General features: G+C 39.9%; 1 protein-coding gene across 1 annotated transcript; it reads right to left on the bottom strand.

Moving 5' to 3' along the window:
* Positions 1-10099: 10099 nt before the first annotated feature.
* LOC146323565 (sodium-dependent phosphate transport protein 2B-like) lies at positions 10100-20019 on the bottom strand. Its single transcript, XM_084722575.1, has 13 exons — positions 19956-20019; positions 19421-19472; positions 17807-17938; positions 17584-17712; positions 17324-17467; positions 17123-17234; positions 14723-14918; positions 14534-14629; positions 14153-14264; positions 12919-13086; positions 12519-12635; positions 12292-12416; positions 10100-11066 (listed from the first exon to the last, which is right to left on the bottom strand). Exons 2-13 carry the CDS (start codon positions 19464-19466, stop codon positions 10515-10517), a joined length of 1929 nt encoding a protein of 642 aa, XP_084578701.1. The 5' UTR covers positions 19467-19472; positions 19956-20019; the 3' UTR covers positions 10100-10514.
* Positions 20020-20267: the final 248 nt, after the last annotated feature.

The following is a 20267-nucleotide window of genomic DNA, read 5'->3' as shown; positions in this document are numbered from 1 at the left end:
TGTGTGTCCTCAGCTGTCCATCGGACGGTGTGGACCTTCACCCGTCAGCAGCTGGTAATTACATACCACCCTTCCTGCTGTAAAATAATATAACATAATACAAAATAATCAGGTAATAATAATGCAGTGATGATCGGATTATGTGCGGATGTGTTTGTTAATGTTTTGACAGAAAGGATGCACACATCACGTCAACGAGAGGCAAGGAAAAGTCCAAAATAAGATCCGGTCCTTGTCTTATCTGTGTCTCCTGGACATAAATGACCAACAATATGAGACCATTTCCTCCCATTTAAATTCAGCCTTTGTCTCGTCTCAGCCTGAAAGTAATTTGAGCCCAACTCAAGATCTTAAACTGTTTTCTGTCTCACTGCACTGATCTTAAATGTGTCTTAAATAATCAGCTCCTGAGATCTAAAATTAGATTTGTTTGTCTTAAAGGTCTTAAATTTGTCTCAGTGGTCGAATTGAAGTTTTGTTGCTTCGTACGGTCATTAAGGAGAAACCTCTGAGAGCTCAGCAAAAGATCTCCTGCTCTTGTGTTGTTTTGCTCCTCTTTTTTTCTCCTGAGGGGCCGTAGGAGAAACAGACGAGACTCCAGTAAGATCAAAATAAGAATCTCATTAATCTCTCATTTGACAAAGAAAAGATGATTGCAAGTAACAAGATCTTCCTGTGGGCTGTACCTGTGCATTCACATGAAACCGAACCAAAACCAGAAACCAGACGGTTTATTTCTCATTCGCTCTGCCTTTCGCTCCTCTCATGCTCACTCATAATCTCCTCGCTGTCAGGCTGTCTATTGTGTTGTCAGCTGTTCATTAGCTGGTCACATCTGTCCACTTACACAAGGACACACCTTCATTGTTAGCCTTTCGTCTTTCTGCAGTAAATATGATGTTAAAGATGATTTTTCTCTCGGCCTTCGTGCCCCTCCACCTTCTCATTACTGCCCACTAATTGCAGTTTCATCAGCCTCCCAGTCACAGCAGAGTCCTCAACACCACCAGTGTCAGACGCCCTTCAACTACGAATCTCCCTATAGAATCCAAGTGCAAAAGACTCTGTCAAGACTTTATTATCACACATCATCTGTTATTATAAACCCTATCTTTATTTTATTCACTTGCCTCTCTCAATTGACATGTCTGCTGAGGGTCATTGTGACCTGGTCACATCGCTGGAGCTGGAATAACATAAAGTAATAAGCTCAGCGCAAGTTCAGTCAGTTTATGCCTCATTCATTCACAGCTCTCTCTTACTCTCTTTCCTGCTTATCCTCAATCAGCCGATTATGGGTGTTCTCTTGTCAGTTACCCAATCAGATGTGATCACCGTCTCCATCAGCCAGTCGTGTCTTTGCAGACAAACCTTAAAATCTGTTCTCTGCTGTTGTCAGCTGGTGTTTCAGTGTGGGAGCAACCCTCCTTCTTCATATCCAGAGTCCAGGCTGGGCTCCACATCGGCCATCCCTTCACCAACACCAGTGTCTAGACTCCATCAGGAGATTCCTGCTTTGATCGCAGCTTCACTAACCCCTTATACAAGAGACACATGTCAAATAAATATATTTCATACACCCAGAATGAAGTCTCTAATGACTGAAATAATACACAAGTGTTATAGGTTGTATTCATCATTCGAGCATGTGTGAAACAGCCAATAGAATAACAAACGGCAGTATAGCAAATCAATTTTTATTTTTAGGCTGCTTGACTGCTTTTATTACAGTATCCTGCTGCCTATCTGAGTTGAATTGAAGCCAGAGGTGGTGAGTCAGGTTGCAACTTAAAAACATATCACTGTTCAGTATGGTGATCCTGGCTACATTTTGTTTCCCTTTTTTTCAGGTTCACCTGTCTTTTAGCCCCTGCTGTTTTGTCCATTGCTTCACCCTTTAGTTCACACATTGTCTGGCCTCTTTAATTTGCCCCTTAGTTCACACATTTAACTCTTGTTTAACCATTATTTTACTCAATGTTTAACCATTTTTGTGGTTTATTTTGCCCACTTTGCCTTCTTATGGCCTATTTTCCTTGAGTTCTTATGAGATTTTGTATGTCTGCTAAAACAGCTTGTTTGTGTTTCTGATTATTTTGTGTAAGTTCTTTTTTTTTTGTCAGAAGCAGAGAGATGTATTGTTAGGCAGTGGGCACCCATGTTGAGGTCACTTCATGTTTTGCATGTGAGGAAATGCACTGGGACCCAATATAGACTGCACCATTTTTTGTTGTGAAGATTGCCATGAGGATTGCTGTGCTGCAGCTGTGATACAGCTGTGATGCAGCTGTGGTAGCACCCCTGGACACTCCTCAGTGTAGTCTGCCTCTCCACCACTGACCTCAGCTTAATTTCTCTAGTTCTGGGTTACTTTATGTTGGACTGAGTTTTATATTTTGTAATATTCACAGAATTTATGTTGAAGGCTTTTTAGTAGTAATTTTATTGACGACATTCATTTGCACTCATGTTTCATTTGTCTATTAATAATCATTTTTACTTTCCAGCAGTTCCAGTTTCTGACTGTTTGATTGCTTTGGTTATTTTGATAATTATTACAAATAAAACATTTAATTTAATTGTTGAGAACATGTCTCTGCCTCCTCAGTAATGACCCGTGTGCCTTAATATCTCTTTTCTAAACAGTATTTAAGATTTGTTAAGGCTTTTCTGGGGTGTAATTCACCAGGTGGTGTTGTTGTCTTCTCTGTTCTCCCTTTATTGACCCTCCTCCTCAGCCACATGCATATAAATAATTTGGAATATTAAATAGTCACTATTTTCTAATATTTAGGCCAAAAATGACACAATTTTATGAATTTTCTTTTTCTTTTTTTGACAAATATGACCTTTATTTTCCAAGTTGCACTCCAAAGATGTGTCTGAGAGATATTTTGCCAATTTAGAGTATAAATTAACATAATCCCCACTTTTTAATAGTTTGAGGCATCTTTTATTCAGTAACAATTCATTGACTACTTTCTTGTGTTTTTCATACAGAGTTTTAAAAAAGTGAAACAAACTTGAACAGTAGTTATTTACATATTTTTAGAACACCAGAAACAAATCTAATCTTTGAATGAGCAATGAGCTATTAACATTATGAATAATTTACAACAAATCTTAAGAATGTGTAGACATTCACTCCAAGTTGAGAAAACGCTATTCATTATTTTCTCTACGAGAGCATAAAAAAAAAAAAAATCATCTTCAAAAAACAATTTTCTGACACCAATTTCCACCCAAATATAGTTTGGAAAGTGCACGTGTTCTTAATATTGTCTCCTCCACCTCCCTGATATCTACACTTAAGCTCAGGACCGAGTGGACGTGCTTGATTGACACCTCTCAGACCCTCTCATCTGGTTTGTTGCACCTGTTTGAGTTTGAGAAGTTGCACCTTTAATATCCTTAGTGGTTTATGAAGTTTGGTGGCATGATGTAATTACAGCAGAGCTCCACCCAACTACAACTGGAGCACAGATCTAATCAGACCTCGAGTGGAAAGTCCTGTGTAGGCGTACAGGGCCTTTAATATGTGGTCATATATCTGCTTTGTTGTTCATCACTATGCATTGCTATCAGTGTCAATTATTAGTGGTTATAAAACAGAATACTATAAACACAGTGTAGTTGCTAAGGTGCAGTGACATGAAGCTGCTACAAATGGCAAAATTGATTGTGAGCAAAGTTAAAGCTGCTCTAATCAACATGCTTATATTTTCAATTAGTCAGATAACATGTTGTAATGTGAGGTGTAGCTCACACACAGATCACAACTTACAGATAAATAACAGCTGATCACCTACAAAGCTCTATGAAGCTCTGTGATTTGGTTGATGATTGTTTTAGCGTCTTTCGGGATGTTGTTTTGGTTTTTACGGTCCCCGCCCTTTTTGCTGTTTTCTTTCATTCTCACCACCACTGTCATTAGCCGTGTTTCAAGCTAAAACAGGCAAAAAACAAAAAAACATCCCATTATCCCAGTGTGCTGTAGTGTACAGTCAGTTCAAGGCAGGCGTGTTGTACTGGAGGTGAATCAACACCTGTGTAAAATGGGTGAGGCAGCACTAGGACACCATGCTGTTGCAGAATCATTTGTCATCAGTATGGTCGCCAAGCTGGACGCCAGCGCTGTTGTGTACATGTCACGCCTTCTACAACGCCTTGGTTCAGCGTCAAAAAACAAAGCCGTCGTAATGACGCATGTTCTCCATGGTTGTATGGTGGAATCTCTGGCCACAGTTAGCGACTCGCTGGTGATCACAGTGGAGCATTTAGCAGCTAAATAGCCACATATTTCCCTCAGGCAATGGTGCAGAACTGGGTGGGGGTGGAAGGGACATGTCCCCACCAATATCCAGGGACTACAGAATTGTTCTTGGCAATAACTCAAAAGAAAAATCAGGATCATGACAAAGCACCTGTGCTAATTATTGATGCATAACAATGCATTTTTAAGTTTTGGGAAATTGTGTGGTTCACCGTTCAAATGCCTTGCAGTGGGTTGAACCAAAATACTGAATATATAAACTAAGCACAAACTAGTGCTTCTTCAGACCATCACGGGAGAAAGTAAGAAATATATGCTGTTATTTTGTCATTTTTTTCCATGCATGCTGCAATTTCAGTCGGCACTCCTCTGGCTGCAACATCCAGTGTCTCCCTGTCTCCCCTCACACTGTGCACTCCAGGCAGGAGAATATGTCAGTGTTGGGTGTTTATTCACACACTGAATTATAATTTCTGAACATGAAGTGGAAAAGTAATCATGTGGCATATAATTCTGCATTGGGTACAACAGTCTCCTATCCTAACTGTTAGTGTGACGCTGCCTTGTGATAGACACAACTAGTCTGTACTTTTAGTGAACTCCTGAACTATGAATGAACTGCCTTTATATATTTACATAAATATATATTTATCATGCAGGAATCACCAGAAAATCAGGCACATGGTCGTAATGACATTGAGTCATCTAATCACTTGTCTATTGTGTAGAACCATGGCCTCTTTGTTCTTATGCATATAAAAACCCTGATGAGGATTTGCTCCTCACTGACTTCTCTGTGTTGGCTTTTGCTACATGTTGGTTTTGTTCCTCTTGCACAGGAGTAAAATAAATATACAACGACGATTTCTTCTTTCTCACAGTCTCTTTGTTTTGTTCAGTTTTTCATATGTATCTTCACTAATTAACACCATGCTGTGTGCACCGCTGTGTGCCACCTGTTTCTGACACGGAGCGGAGATGATTGATGGACAGAATATTTTTACTTACTTCGGCTCCTGTTTACTTTTCGTTGTTGTAAACTGAACTTTTGGCCCTAATTCCACTTTCTCCTGATTATAATAATCCACAGACAGAAGGGAAACAACAGGGAAGTGAGTGGACAGTCAGTGAGAGTGTGTATGAGACAGAGATGCATGAGCTTATGATACTTTATGAAGTCCTCCCATGTAAAAACAAATGTGAGTTAATTTTGATTTCAGAACTCTTCACATTAGCTTACATTCACAAAGATCAGAAAGATCAGATTGCTTGTGTCCCCCTGCTGAGTTTATGATTTTATTTCTTGTTTGTTGCTCAGATTAATAAATATATTATTTGATTTTGAAACAGTTGTCTTATATTCTTGTTACTTAGCCTCTATGAAATGTTACTGACAGGATTAAGTATGTAATAATAAGTAACAGGCTTCTCACAGTCATCCTGAAATTGGCTGTGCTGATGTGCATTTCCATGTATGAACATGCATGCAGTATGTTTGTGCACTGGAATATACGGCTCCTGAAACCCTGATTATGGTGATACACTGTGTCTCGGTGGTTCTGAAACTTTGTGACAGCAACTTGATTTGTTCGTTCGTCCCCACCAACCGTGGTATGAAAAATCCACCCTTCTCCTCAGAGTTGGTAGTGAAAAAAAAACAGAGCTAAAAGATGGTGAACATTAAACTGACATTCATCAGATAGACCAACTTGGAGTGTTTTTCATAATTCAAACAGTGCAGGTTTAAACTCACTAATTACATTTTGCACACAATGTTTTTAAAGTTACTCTCATTATCCACTTTTTTTTTTTTTGTGAAATTTAATTTAAATATGTGCAGCATTTAAACTCCTCCAATCTTAGATCTAGTCGATCATCACTAATAACCAATAGGTTGCTATGATACAGTATGAACTGACATTATGTCAAGGAAATTTTTATTTCATCATGTCATATTAGACACATTACATACACGCTAACAGCGAGGACACGCTAAAGTGAGCACAGCAACCGAAGCTGAGCTGTTCCAATTTTTTTATTGTAAAATTATTGTCATCTGCAATCACATGGAAAGTTTTTATTGTCCTCAGTTGATCCTCCGAGTCGCCTTGTGAAGACTTTAATGAGTTGATGGCATAATGACTGATGAAACTTTGAATGTTGGTAATTTAGTTTATTGCAGGTTGAGGGTGGAAACAAATTGCTTGCAGGTCCTGAGAGAAACGTTTTAAACTATTGAATATATGTTGTTTTTCCAGAGTGCAATTGGATTTACAATTTGAATGCAGGAGTAATTTTTAGTTTTTTTTAAAACTCCTTTTTCAGTATAAGGGAAGCTTTATTATTTTCTTATTTAACCATGACCAGGTCCATAAACATACTTCCACGCTTCCCTGAAGAGCAGAAGTTGAACAGGTGAAAATAATTCATGTTATTGCCAGATAATGGACTTTGCTGCGGAGTAAATTAATCTTCTAAAAATCTTCTAAGCTGAGACGTGCTCCTCATACAGATTCCGTCTTAGTTTTCATTGCGTTCTCTAAACTTACGTGCAGAAAAGGCCACTCAGACTGTGTATCAGGAAAAAAAAAAAAAGTTTCCCCAGAACAATTTCTCCGTCTGGGCCGAAGCCCAGTCAGCTGTTCTTACACTGCTGATATCTTTGTGAACAATCCTGAGCCATTCTGTCGCAAAATGCTGACAGCTTTTGTGGATGAAGGTCTGTGGATGAAGGATTATGATGGATGGTGAAACTAGAGGCATGGTTTGTTCCATATAAATAATGAACAACTAAAATTAAACATGCCTCACAGCCCTTTAACCAAGGATTACAGTATTTGCTCCACGGCACGGCTCAATATTTAGATTCACGGTCTCAACAGTACAATGTTGTATTTTATCATTGCATTAAAATCTGTTCTCCCAGTGTTCTACTCTTCTCCATATTTGCCTTCATGTTGTGAAAGTACCTGATACGTGTCTGTGAGAAAGAACACTGACAAAATTCAGGAGAACTGAAGATAAAACTGGGTTACACTTTATATGAACTCCAGAATCTAACACTCTGATAACAGTTTAAAACTATTTTCATACCAGCTACGGCACACGGCACATGGATAATAACTGTTTCTGTCAGTTTTCAGTAAGTGTTCGAATGTTGCTCATAGCTGACTCAAAAAGAAACAGAACATGGAAGTTTCTTTTGCAACTTAATAATATGTTTTATGTCAACAACTGCACTCATCAGGACAGGAGATCTAAATGTAGAAATATTTACTGAGTAATGGGGTGAGGCCTGTTCAGAAGCTCAAGAACAAACAGCCAACACTAACCACAGATTTATTCAGTACAACTGGATGATGCACTTATTTTACACCAGTCACATTACATAGATTCAATAATAATATTCCAGACCTCTGCGTGGTCTTCTACAAGGAACAGCAAATACAGGAATGTGACGACACATTTAGAGTGAGGTGATTTGTATGGATGTATGTCCGTGTAACCTAAGGTTATAATTTTGGGGCTGTATCCTCCTGATCTTCATTGTAAAAATAATGTAGTTTTGTACTTGAAACACAAGAAAAAGAGTTGTAGGGCTTGGATAAAGAAAATGGTCCAACTTACGGTGATGGGAAAAAATCTTACACACTCAGAAAAAAAGTGAATTTGTATGCCAGCATCTGGGGAAAATTTAAGGGAACGTGGTGACTTGATTCAAGGCGACGATTTGGATGATTTATCACAGATTTACTGGCCACTTTTTTTGTTGTTTCTTTTTTACTCTAATATTTATTTCTTAAGATTTACTGTAAAGTGTTCTGAGTTTGTCACACTACAGACATATGAGTTATTAAACACCCAGCCAAATTTTAATGATTAAAAAAAAAACAGTTTTCTCTGCTCTGAAACACTGGGGGCGTGTCCACTCCGCTGTCTCAGTGTCAAACACCACTATGACCTGAAAATCACCTGAAACATGGACGCTCCGTCTAACAGCTTCATTCGACGTGTCCAGACATGTCTGAGGCACCAGAGCCAGAGGACGGTCTATGTCGGGTTGTCGGAACTGAAGCGAGCTGAAGTGAACTGCTGGGCTGATTTAGACTGAGAGTCGCTGAGGTACGTTTGTAACTGACCTTTAGGGAGGGTGGAGGGAGAGTCCACTGCTTTACCTCCACGAGCCAGTATTACATAGTTCTTAACGTTTTCACATCTTCTGTAACTATGTTCTAACATGTATAATGTGTTTGGAAGAAAACTCCCTTTTTCCTTCACACAGACTTTAATTGTATTCATATGCATAAATAATGGAGGGTTTAAAAAAACATATCTGCGATTGCTGATGTGCAGTTCCTGTATGCATTTAAAGCTATAATATGTAATACAGCTTGTTGAGTTGTGTCCTTACATTAACTTAAATGTTTCCTACAATGTTCACACATGCAGAAATCCATCATTTATTCAGGTTAATGGTGCCTTTCCTGCTAGCTGCCACTAGCTAGTAGCTATGACTTCTGGCAAAACACAGGACATATGAGAGAGTGCAGAAGGAAGTCGGTGCATATGACTAAACGGCACTTAAATAAAACTTTAATGAGTGAAGACAACAACTCTCATGATGCCACAACACTTCATCATCAAACTATATCTTTTGTTAATGTGACAATTTAAGTTTAATGTGAAAACAACAAACACACTCACTAAATTACTCGCTCATGGGTGAATATAAACAAACTAAACATGATTCTTAAATGTGTTAGAATTAAAATAAAATTAGATGGCATATGTGATATGTAAAATGAAGAAATACATTCAAAGCTACAGTATACAGCTGGAAATCCTTCCTTCAACATCGCACTGAATTCAGTTACATAACTGTCAGCTGACAAATGGCACATGATGACCATTAGTAATGATGATGGTTAATAATTAAGAAATACAACAAGTGTCCCCCTTTGACCTGAGCGTCTTGTACGTGAAGTCCACTGGTGATCTGGACCTCGTAAATACAGGAAGGGCAGTGTTCATGACGCAGTGTTCATGAACTACAGTATGTGTAGCATCATTACTAGGCCCAAACTGGTCATCATTTTTACCTTCTGCCACAACTATAAACTGCACTTCAAAGTCTACGCACTAGTCATTCCTCTCCACTTGAAAACATTTATTCATGCATCTTCATCACACGGTTTTAAAAACGGCTTAACAAATGGAACCAAGAGCTACACAGACAATACCACTCTCAGTACACTTTGTCCGGTGTGTCAATATGAAGTCATAAAAGTACTGTTCAAAGGCAAATCACAATTTCCTGGAAGTCAGTGGATCCGCCAGTGGACCCTCAAATCTATCATTCAAAACACCAGCAATAAATAATCTTGACATCTTGACGTGTAGAAGTCTGTCATCTGCATAAAAGTGATAGAACTGGATTTAAAAAAAAATGACAATAGTGCACTTTAAAAATAGCAATTTTTTTTTATTTACAAATATTATAGAGTCTTAAATACTGAAGGATAACAAATAAATGCTACATCAAATGTCTGAAAGTTCAAAGTTGAAAATAAAACCAAAGGTCTCTTATACCGCGTGTCCACAAAGTCTCTTTACAATTTAAAAAATGTACTACAAAAGCAATTGATGAGATATGTTGATCAGATTTGTTCCATGTACTCAGTGGTTATCAAAGTTTTTAATCACATTCATGCTTCACACATGAAGCAAAAGATCACTGAAATCAAGTTTCCATCTTGATGTGCTTCATGCAACTAATGGTGCCCATATAGAGGTGTATTAAATGAGGCAAAAAAACTTCTATACTTTTCATTTTGTAATCATTTCCACAGATTTGTCCATTCATTTGCTTTTGTAATAAATTTGTTAAATTGTACAGAGACTTTATGGACACCATGTATACCATATCACACATATCATAAAAAATATAAAAATAAATTTGGAACCACCCATAATTAAGTCAGAACAGATAGTGAGTCTGAACAATAAACTACAAACATCATAAAATAAACATCACATGCTTAGAAGCAGCAGGTTTATGATAATATGTCCATCACTTGTGTTCATACTCTGCTGCATTATGGTGATAGTTATTACAGTGCTCAGTACTTTATCTAACAAATCATCAACTTACCACAACCTGAGAAGTGAACAATTACAAGTGAGTTCCAAATACATTATTGCATCGAGTATCAGCTATAGATACAAATTCAACTTAATAATATTAAAGATGTGTTGCTCTAACGGTCTTCAGTGTGTCCTCATCTCGTGACATGGCTGGATTGTCGTACATCTCCAGGCTCTTCTTGCTGTTCCTCCTGATCTTTTCATCCTCATCCTCAGCTTTCTTGCAGCACTTGCAGCACTTGCAGCAGCAGCAGCAATGTTTGCCGCAGAAGCCCAGGGTGGAGGTCACCACGGCATCCCAGGGTGCCATGGAGTGCAGGGGCCGGGGCAAAAAGTCCCAGTTGCGGAGGACGTTGGGCAGGTAGCGGGGGCAGCGAGACTGCATCACATTGACGATGATCACAAAGACGACCAACACAACGATGGGCACGCCAACACCGACCAGGACTTGCCAGCCAGCCAGCGACAGGCCGAACACAGTCACAGGGAAGATCAAGAAGCACAGGATGAGGTAGAGGGCGGCGAACCAGCGGTATTTGGCCGTGCGGTTCCCCAGTCCTCTGGCCAGCCTGATGGGCACCCTCATGAAGGGGACTGGATACCACAGTAAGATACCCATGATGTTGAAGAAGAAATGGCAAAGTGCAATCTAGAAAAAAGCACAGATGACAATTAGACGAGGCCGTCACTGTTAGATCTCTCTTTAGAAAATATCAAACAAGACTGAGTCAAGCAAACATGGTAGCAGCTCTGCGAGGCTGTGCTGAAGCTTTAAGCTCAAAGTTAACATCAGCACGCTAACAAGGTCACAACTGACCGCACTTTTCCTCTGTACTCAAATGTTGCGCAAACTTGGTTCCTTAGCTAGCCAGTTAACTAGTGTTTGGCTAATCAAAGACGTGAATATATGTAGCTTTTACAGGTCCCGCAGTAACGTCTTTTAACCATAGCATCATGACCATCCTACTCTTTAGTAGGTACAAGTAGTACTTGTTGCCTTTGTTGGTTAGGGTCATTGAGATTATGGGCAGGTTTAGGCATGAGGAGTGTGATTGGGTAGGGTTAAGGTAAAGATTATAAGAGTCAGCCAATCAGAGACAGGGTAGGGCTGGTCATGCCTCTGCAATCCAGGGTAAAAAAAACAAAACAAAAAAAAATTGCAGACAGGGAACAGGAGAAAGAGGAAGTTGACTGAGGTCCCAAGCTTGCTCAACTGTTTCTGAAGCACAGAGCAAAATGAGGCCAGACTTAGCAAGGATCAGTTATAATGCTAACAGGTAAAATGTCTACCATGTTCACTGTTGTAGTTTAGCATGTCAGTATGACAACATTGATGAATTAGCAATAGACAGAAACTAGAGCTAAGCCTCATGGAAAGGCCAACAGTTCTGCAGGTTTTTGATTACAGCATAGGCTAATTTTACCTGATGGTGGCACTTGATGATACAACAATCTGTATAATCTCTTTACTGAATTTACATCCATATATTTGTGATGGTTTATGATTAGCATTATTCTTCTTGCCCTAAAAGAAGATCAATGTTCCATGAATCCATTCTGTTGGCACCATGAATATCTGTACCAAAGTTCATGGCAAATCCAAAACAAAAATGTCAACTACAAGGTGACACAAGAGGAACAGTCAAGGGATCGCTACAGTTGGATTCATCCTCTTGGAGCGGTGAATGTTCTTTTTTTTTTTTTTTTTTTTTTTTACAAAATTTCATCATAATCCATCCATTAGTTGTTAAGATATTTTAGTTTGGAGCGAAGTGGTAGAATGAGCAAAGGACCAGCATTGTCACACATAGAGCCACACCACTACCATGGCTAAAAACAAGAACACAAGAGAACCTTTCACTGCATCTTCTCACCTGCAGGGAGTTGGCCAGCGTTTCTCCAGGGCTAGCCATAGCAGCAAGTATAGCAGTGGTTGTCGTGCCAATATTTGAGCCCAGTGTCAGAGGATAGGCTCTCTCAAGGCTAATGACACCGATACCTGGTGAGAGAAAATTAACCAGATATAAATCATGGTGAAAAAAAAAAAAAAAAAAAAAAAAGAATTCAAGAAAATGCAACCAAATTCTAAATGACAGCTTACCAACAAGAGGAGTTATAGCTGAGGTGAAGACGGAGCTGCTCTGAACAATGAAGGTCATCCCTGCTCCCACCAAAATTGCAATGTAGCCGGTAACCCAGCCGAAGGGGAAGGGGAAGTCTGTAATCAAACAGAGAGACCAGAGGTGAGCAATAAACCTGACGAAGGGAACACAGTGTTACTGCACACATTATAACCTCATGACCAGAGTTTTATCAAAGCAGTATTTGTGCCTGAGCTTTCTTCGTCACACAACAGGACTGGTGGACCTGGAGGTGAGCCGGAAGCAACAGGGAGGCTGTACCTGTGTTGCTCATCAAGCATCACCATCGAGGCAGATGTGCTGACTATCAAACAGGATGTAAAAGAGAACACGAGAACCTGTTTTTTCATCGTTTCTTACCTGTGTTGAGCACCTTCTTGATGACCACGGCCACCTGTCCCTTCAGCATGGAGTTGAGCAGTTTGACGATGAGGATGAGGCAGGTGCAGAGGACAAGCAAAGACAGAGCCAGGAGAATGAGGCCCACTGCCAGATCCGGCAAATCAACATTGACGAAGATGTGTTTGCCTGCAATAGACGGTCAAAGAGATGATTGGCATTAAAGTGTCCCCTCTACGCTTGCTTGCATTATGGGACGGCTAAAAATAGCCTCGTGTGGATGACTCACTTCAGAGCAAACCTTTGATAAATGGAGCTGATAAAACACCACCTTGTGTGGGAGATTTAAAATCAAGTAGAGCTGTGCTGCACAATCATGAACTAATCTCAGTTTAGTAAAGCTTACCCAAATTAAAATAAAAAAATAATATGGGTGCTCTCATAGGCTAGTAAGCATAAAAGAGGTGGGGGAAACTCTTGCCCTGTATTCCTTAAAACATTGTTTGCTGGCTAGTTAAAAAGTTAGTTAGCTTAGTTAGCCAACTCATGACAAAGCTGAGAAACTCTAATTTCTCCCCCCTTGAGGAAAATTTGTTGACCAAATTATCTACTGGAAGTTCAAGAAAGAAGAGACTCATTACAAAATTCACTCTGTCACCTTCTTCAAGGAACTTGATTAGTTTTTTCAATCCATCCAGCTTTTTTTTATGAGTTAAACCTTAATTTTAAACCTGGATCATGCTTTCAATTAGAGTTAAGGGTTTGGTGCTACAGAAATGTAATCTTGGATTAGAATATTAATTGAAAGCTAGCTTCAAAGTTTGGTGCAACAAGTTAGATCATGATTCGTTTGGGTTTAAAAATTAAACCATGTAAATGCAACCCGCTCTAAAGGTGGTATATTACAAAAAAAAAGTGCTTTACTTTATTTTTTTTTTAAACCAAGCATAAAAAACAGTTAATTTGGCGACAAAACTTTGAAGAAGGGATCCATTTAATGGCATTCAGGTGCTTCAGTGAGACAGCATGAATAGAGCTATTGAGCAGGGAGACGGGTCAGCGAAGGGTATGAGCTGAGTCACTATAAAGACTCAAAGGTAATCATTGTCCAGACATCAGAGGGTCTGGATGAAGGACGCTTTTGTGTCTCATGTTTCGCCGAGTTTCAGTGGATCAGGTAATCCTAATTGCTTCGTAAATGCTCTTTTTTGAATACCCCCCAACTGAGGGTATTCACTGATGGAGGCACGCTTACATTTGTCTAGGTTCTTGGTCCAAGTCAAGTTCATCTGCGTCCAGGTCTGGTTTCCTTCCATCCAGCAGAGGCCACCAGGAGGGCAGTTTTCTACCGTGTCATTCCAGAAAGTCTGAGAGAACAAATCGGAGGCAAAAATAGGGATAATTAAGAAGTCAATGCAGCCATGATAATCTTTAAATTGTCATATGTAACATTCCACTTTTTATAAAATAACACACCTTGAAAGTATGATCTAACAACAGAGTGACTGTGGTCACAATAGAAGGACAATCAGTCATTAACAGAAAAAAAATCATATGTTTTTACTGTTACTGTTATGTTCATCGTGTAGCAAACTAATAATTTATGCACGTGATGTAACTCTTGTTGGTTTCTTACCGTGTTTTTTTCTTTTTTGCACCATATTTTGATCAGACTCATGTTTTTGGCTGCCGGGTCACCAGTGGCAATGCCAGTGATAACAGATTTGTCCAGCTAAGAGAACACAAATTTCAGCACATTAAATAAATGTTATGGCATGTTGCACCGTACATTTGTAGATGATTTTTAATGTCTCATTGTCTGTACCTGGATGATGGAGTCGGTGAGAGGGTCTGTGATGACGTTGAGCAGGTCGGGGGCATTCTCGCCTGTCTGGATGTTGAAGGATTCGATTAAGAGGTGGGTGAGTTTGTACAGAACACCTGTGGCTACTTCCAGGGGCAGAAGAACCAGCACAGACAGCCAGTTGAAGAAGTCGTGGACAGTAGCACCAGCGAATGCCCTGGAAGTGAAGGAACATAGTCTTAAGGACGTAATAGACACTCAAAAATCACAAAAACACCAAGACACTTTCTTGTAAAACAATTAACATATCTTTTTTTGTCACAACATATTCATGTTAGGGAGGTACATGAAGATGTTGCAACTGTTAGCGCCTTCAAACTTCACCACTTTTCTCTTCAAACTGTTATTTTTTTTATTATTTATTATTTATTTCTGAAACATGTATAATCTATGATAGAATGATTGAATGTGCTTGGTCTAGAGTCACATGACAGGGTATTGGCTAGAGGAACATAGTTTATATTACTATTACTACTAAAACTGAATGTTTATTTGACAGAACATTGAATGCTAATAGTGCTAGCAGAGTGAGGTCTGAGATTAGGGCAAACAGTTAATCAAAATTGCCAAAATTGCAATAAATAAATACAAATGTGGGTTAAACTACCATTTTAAATACTGTCATGTCATGGACACGTCCTGCCTACACAGCATATTTACAGACTTAAGAAAAACTTTTGTTTGGTACACCTCCTTGTGCAAATAACTCCATAATAAATATTTGGATGAATATGAGGAGAAAGTAAAAAGTGCATCTTTGGAATATCTCAAATATGTTACAGTTGCAACATCAGTCAAAATAGTAGCAATTAAATATTCAAAATATTAAGCCTTATCTTAATAATAGCCAAGTAAGTGTCTAACTCTACCTTGTACTACGGGGATCCTTGGCATATGATGTTTCTGAACACACTAAAGGCAACAATGAATTCTACCCAAGTTGCTAAATACTACAGAACAACCTGAGCAATCTTAAAACTGTGCTGCAGACAGTGGTGGAAAGAGTACTGAAAATCTTGAGAACAGATTTATTTATTTATTTATTTTGTGCGTTTTCCTGAACCAAAAGTCCCCCCACCCCCAAAGTTTAATTTTCCTTATTCAGAAATGGCTCTGCCAGACAAACCCATTTCAAAATATATATGAACATCCCTGAATACATTTTTAATTTGTTAAAAATCTTAATGACAACTATGGGTTTAAAAGTGACTACGTAGATTAGATCTTGTGATGCATACTTAAGTATGAGTAAAAGTGCAGACTTGAACATCTACTCATAAGAGTACGAGTACCTTACAGTGATTTGAGCGTTTATGGAGTGTGAACTACAGTTCCCAGAGTCCTCTACGGTGTGACGTCAGCAACAGCGGCGCGTCTTGGCCCGTGTCAAAAGTTACAGACGGTGACCCGGTTTGTTTACATTTCGGCACAAAAGTTCGCGTTGATTCAAAGGAATAGTTTTCATTCATCGTGCTGAACGTTGATGTTGACTGGAGAGAGAGAAAGAGAGAGGGAGAGAGAGAGGGAGAGGACAGAAGGCGGACTCAGCGGAGGGACCGGGTTCTGTTCCTGTCGGACTTTTGGGGGAAAACTGCGTGGGAAGCGGCTTGCTCTTGCTGGAGCTTCTCCGTTTCTTCGGGAGGAGCGCAGTCGGAGTTTCCTTGAATCTGGAGGTAACTGAAGAGCTCCTCATGGCTGAGGCCGGCCGGAATGAAACCACGGGTGTAAAGTTCTGCAGGACGCGGTGTTCAGGCCACGGATCCGGTCGTTTGTGGGTGGAGGTTATCCAAATCGTGCCCGAAGAGCCTCGGCTGTCTGAGCCGGTGTTCGGGGGAAAGATCAGCTCCTTCCCGTGAACACCGAGACCCACACTCCCAAGAACAAGAACGTAGCGACAACAGCAGGTAAAATGAGCAACGATAGCAGATTACCAGTCCGCTGAGACGATGAATGAGCGGGCAGCTGCACTGTGCGGGGCAGCAGTTCATGCAGGCGGAGGGGAAATGGGAGGTTCAGTAGTTTAAATTGACCGCCAGACTGGAAGGGTGCGTTTGGTTTGTGCTATCTGAGTGAGGTATGTCACGCGATCGGCGGTGCAGCTCGAGGTGTCTGACTGAACTAGCTCGCATATATGTTGTATGTATCTGCAGCATTGAAGAAATGACAAGTCTTGCTTTGCACCTTGATACTCTGATGTTAGGCCTTAAATAAAACTCTGACCCATTTTGGCATCGAGCCTTTTGGCAGAGAGCCAAACCAAGACATGAACCAGATACTGTTTATAGAGTTAATATTCTACAGCAGCATTATTGTATCCCTACATCGGTCACATGACCTTTATCATTTTGCGCTCTGATTTACCTGCGGAATTCATTTCGATCTCCTGCCTGCATCATAGCCACGATGGTGTTGGTGACGGACGTTCCAATGTTGGCTCCCATGATGATCGGCACGGCAGACTGCACATCCAGCACTGCAGAATGTAAGAAGCATTATATGAATGTGTAGCAAATGCAAGTGCATGCATGCATCTTCCATGTGTTGTTGTGTGTGTCTACTTACATCCAGAGGACACCATGCTGACCACAATAGAGGAGGAGGTGCTGGAGCTCTGCACCAGTACTGTGACTAACACCCCGATCACCAGCCCAGCCACAGGGTTGGCCAACACAACATTGTCCTGGAAGATGTCACCGGCAGCTTTACCTGTACACACACAAATACACACACACCGTCAGGTCACAAACACAGGACTCCATACACAATACATAAGACCTGGTATTATCAAGTCAATAAAGTAGATTCTCTGGATTGATTTTTACCTCCAACCAGCTGGAAAGCAGAGCTGAGAACATCCAGTGAGCAAATAAAGAGGTAGAGAAGTCCAAGCAGCAAGAAAAGCTTCACGATAGCAGTCACCACTCTCATAATCTTTCCTTTCGTGTCCAGATCTGTAAAGAAAAACAAAGTATTGAATCAGAGTCAGGGTTTTGCAGAGTGTGTCCGCTCTTCACAGTGTGCAGGGAGAACGGTGAGCTGCCTCACCTGACCACTTGACCCCAGTGTCTTTGAGCTCTGGGAGATCCCAGGGATCATCTGTGTCTGGATCCTTATTCACCAGGTCCACGGTGGAGTAGGCCGGCAGGATGGCCCCATCTTTAGCCGAGGTGTTGTCATCTGAACAGAACAGCACCAATGTTAGGCTCATCCACAGTCTCTGAGAGGCGCCGTGCCAGAGTACAGCGCTGTTACACACGACTGTTAACTGCCTTTACCTTCATTAAATCACCTGAAAATGTGAGTTATTGGCAAATCTGTTGCAACACTATGAGACCAGTGATGTGAGTATTTAATAATCGCCACACCCACTGATCTATATTCACCTGCAAGTGGCCCTTTGCATGTTGCATAAATGAACCAAAATAGAACATGGATTCCCAAATTGAAATGTACAAAGACAGCTGCAGACACACTGATTGCACAACCTATTACCTTACACATGGCATTTATTATTTAAATTTTACCTGATGGTGCAAAACATTAAGCTGAGGGTGCAATGCGTGCTTTTGCACCCTCTTAGAATCAGACCTGGTCTGAGGTGGTTTTAACACCCGCTACTTCAGTCTCTATAGGTATCAGCATGTATGTTGTCCGATATGTGCCTATATGAAAACTTTTTTAAACAGAACATAATGGAGATTTGTTAGATTTATAGGCAGCATTTTATGAATATTTGATCCTGTTTCCACTAAAAAACATCATAAAGGAGTTTAGCTGAGTCAACTAATTTTTTCCTGTTAACTTAACGTAAATTTATGTTTTAATACTCTCAAATTAATTTTAGTTAAAATGTCTAGTTTTTATTTTCAGGCCACTTTGGAACTTGTAAACATGAGTTGTTCTGACTTAAAGCCTTCTGAGTAGAATGAATATATGATTGTGAGTTCATTCAACTTTATAATTTAAGTTTTGGAAATAAAAAGACCTGCATATTAGCAGACTTTCTAACATGCAATTGATTGAGAGTTCAAACTGTTTTGTATGTTGAAGTACGTGATGGAAAGTTTCTTTGTCCATGTCCTTCTCTTTCTTCAATACATGTTAAGATAAATAATTTCTTTTCATAATAATGGAAACAATGATTTCAGTTAGTGTTAAATTTCCCACCCCTGTTGTTGTTGATTCAACTTAATATCTTGAGCTTTTTGAACTTGAATGTTTTCTCAAGTTCATTAAACTTAACTCACTTAGATTTACATTTTCAAAATTCATAAGATGACTGTATTCGGCCCATGTTCAGTTAACTTACATTTTTAAGGCACAGGGGAAACTTACATTTTTATGCTGAACCTGCTTAAAAGAATTTACAGTGTCTTACCTCAGGTTTAATATACACATACATTTTGCTGTAGGTATTTATGATTAAAAATACCTATGAAATCCTACTGCTTCAGTGACCTGATGTCATTTTAGACAACAATGTTTAATGTTAAAATATCCTGCCTCTATTACATATCTTTGTCAAGCACATTTAATAACCGCACTTCAGAAATCATTGCAGTTTTGTCTGATATATGTAAACTGAAACTGTTTTACTCCCCAGTATCATTATAAACACCGGCTGCTCCAGTTTAAAGTATCCAAGAGAACATGACCTACCGAGAGAGGGGGAGGAATCAGTCCCCACTTCTGGTCTGGGAGCCATGACTGTCTGTGGAACAAAAAGTTATAGAGTAAAGAAAACAACCCAGATCATTACATAATATACATGGAATAATATTAGTTACAAAATCAGAATGAGCATGTTTACTAATTGAGCAAAAAAACGGATGCCCATGTGTTGTGTACCTTTCAAAATAAAATGACTTTTCCAATGCAGTTTTTTTCGTAACCAAATTGTTGTGTGATAGTTATTATTCCGTAACAACAATAAGTTGATCAAGAGGGACTAAAATCTACAAAATGGCTTTAAAAAAAATAAATATAACACGTCTTAAAAGTGCGCACACAAAAAATAATCTGAATTACTGTGATGGCTGATGTGGCAACAAATCTAGTCGAATAAGTGCGCCTTCATCTCTCAGATATTCTCTCGCTCTCACAGGATCCTCCACATCAGTTAAACAAATCAAATTACAGTCATTTCACACGAGCTCTCATGCGGATACCAGCGCGGTGATGGCGGGATACGCACCTGCAGCGGAGCTCTGTGAGCGCTGAGGAGGAGGAGGAGGAGGAGGAGGCTTCACCTGTCGGTTACCTGTTGCTCACTTCGAGGATGGGCCCTGCTTTTATAGCTCCGCACCGAGAGCGCGCGCACACTCACACACTCACTCTCTCTCTCTCTCTCTCTCTCTCACACACACACACCGTGTGCTCTCAGTTCAAAGGTCGCACACACGTGCAGAGTACAAGTGGCTGTAAGATGCATCTGTATGTGGGACACTGTGACTTTTGAGAGGTGAAACTGTGCTGAATTGGGAAACTGACAGAGTACAAATATTTC

This window comes from Lutjanus erythropterus, chromosome 7, assembly GCF_056507025.1.
Source record: "Lutjanus erythropterus isolate fLutEry1 chromosome 7, fLutEry1.hap2, whole genome shotgun sequence".
Taxonomy (NCBI): domain Eukaryota; kingdom Metazoa; phylum Chordata; class Actinopteri; order Lutjaniformes; family Lutjanidae; genus Lutjanus; species Lutjanus erythropterus.
Note: the sequence above shows the minus strand (reverse complement) of the source record. Positions and strands in the feature narration are given on the sequence as shown.

What these genes read in the sequence shown, in the direction of transcription:
- LOC146323565 (XM_084722575.1), bottom strand. Translation starts at nt 19,466, where the DNA reads ATGGCTCCCAGACCAGAAGTGGGGACTGATTCCTCCCCCTCTCTCG. An exon ending in TGCTTTCCAGCTGGTTGGAG is followed by an intron (nt 17,468 to 17,583) that starts GTAAAAATCAAT and finishes GTGTGTGTACAG; the next exon opens with GTAAAGCTGCCGGTGACATC. An exon ending in GACCAAGAACCTAGACAAAT is followed by an intron (nt 13,087 to 14,152) that starts GTAAGCGTGCCT and finishes CGTCTATTGCAG; the next exon opens with GCAAACACATCTTCGTCAAT.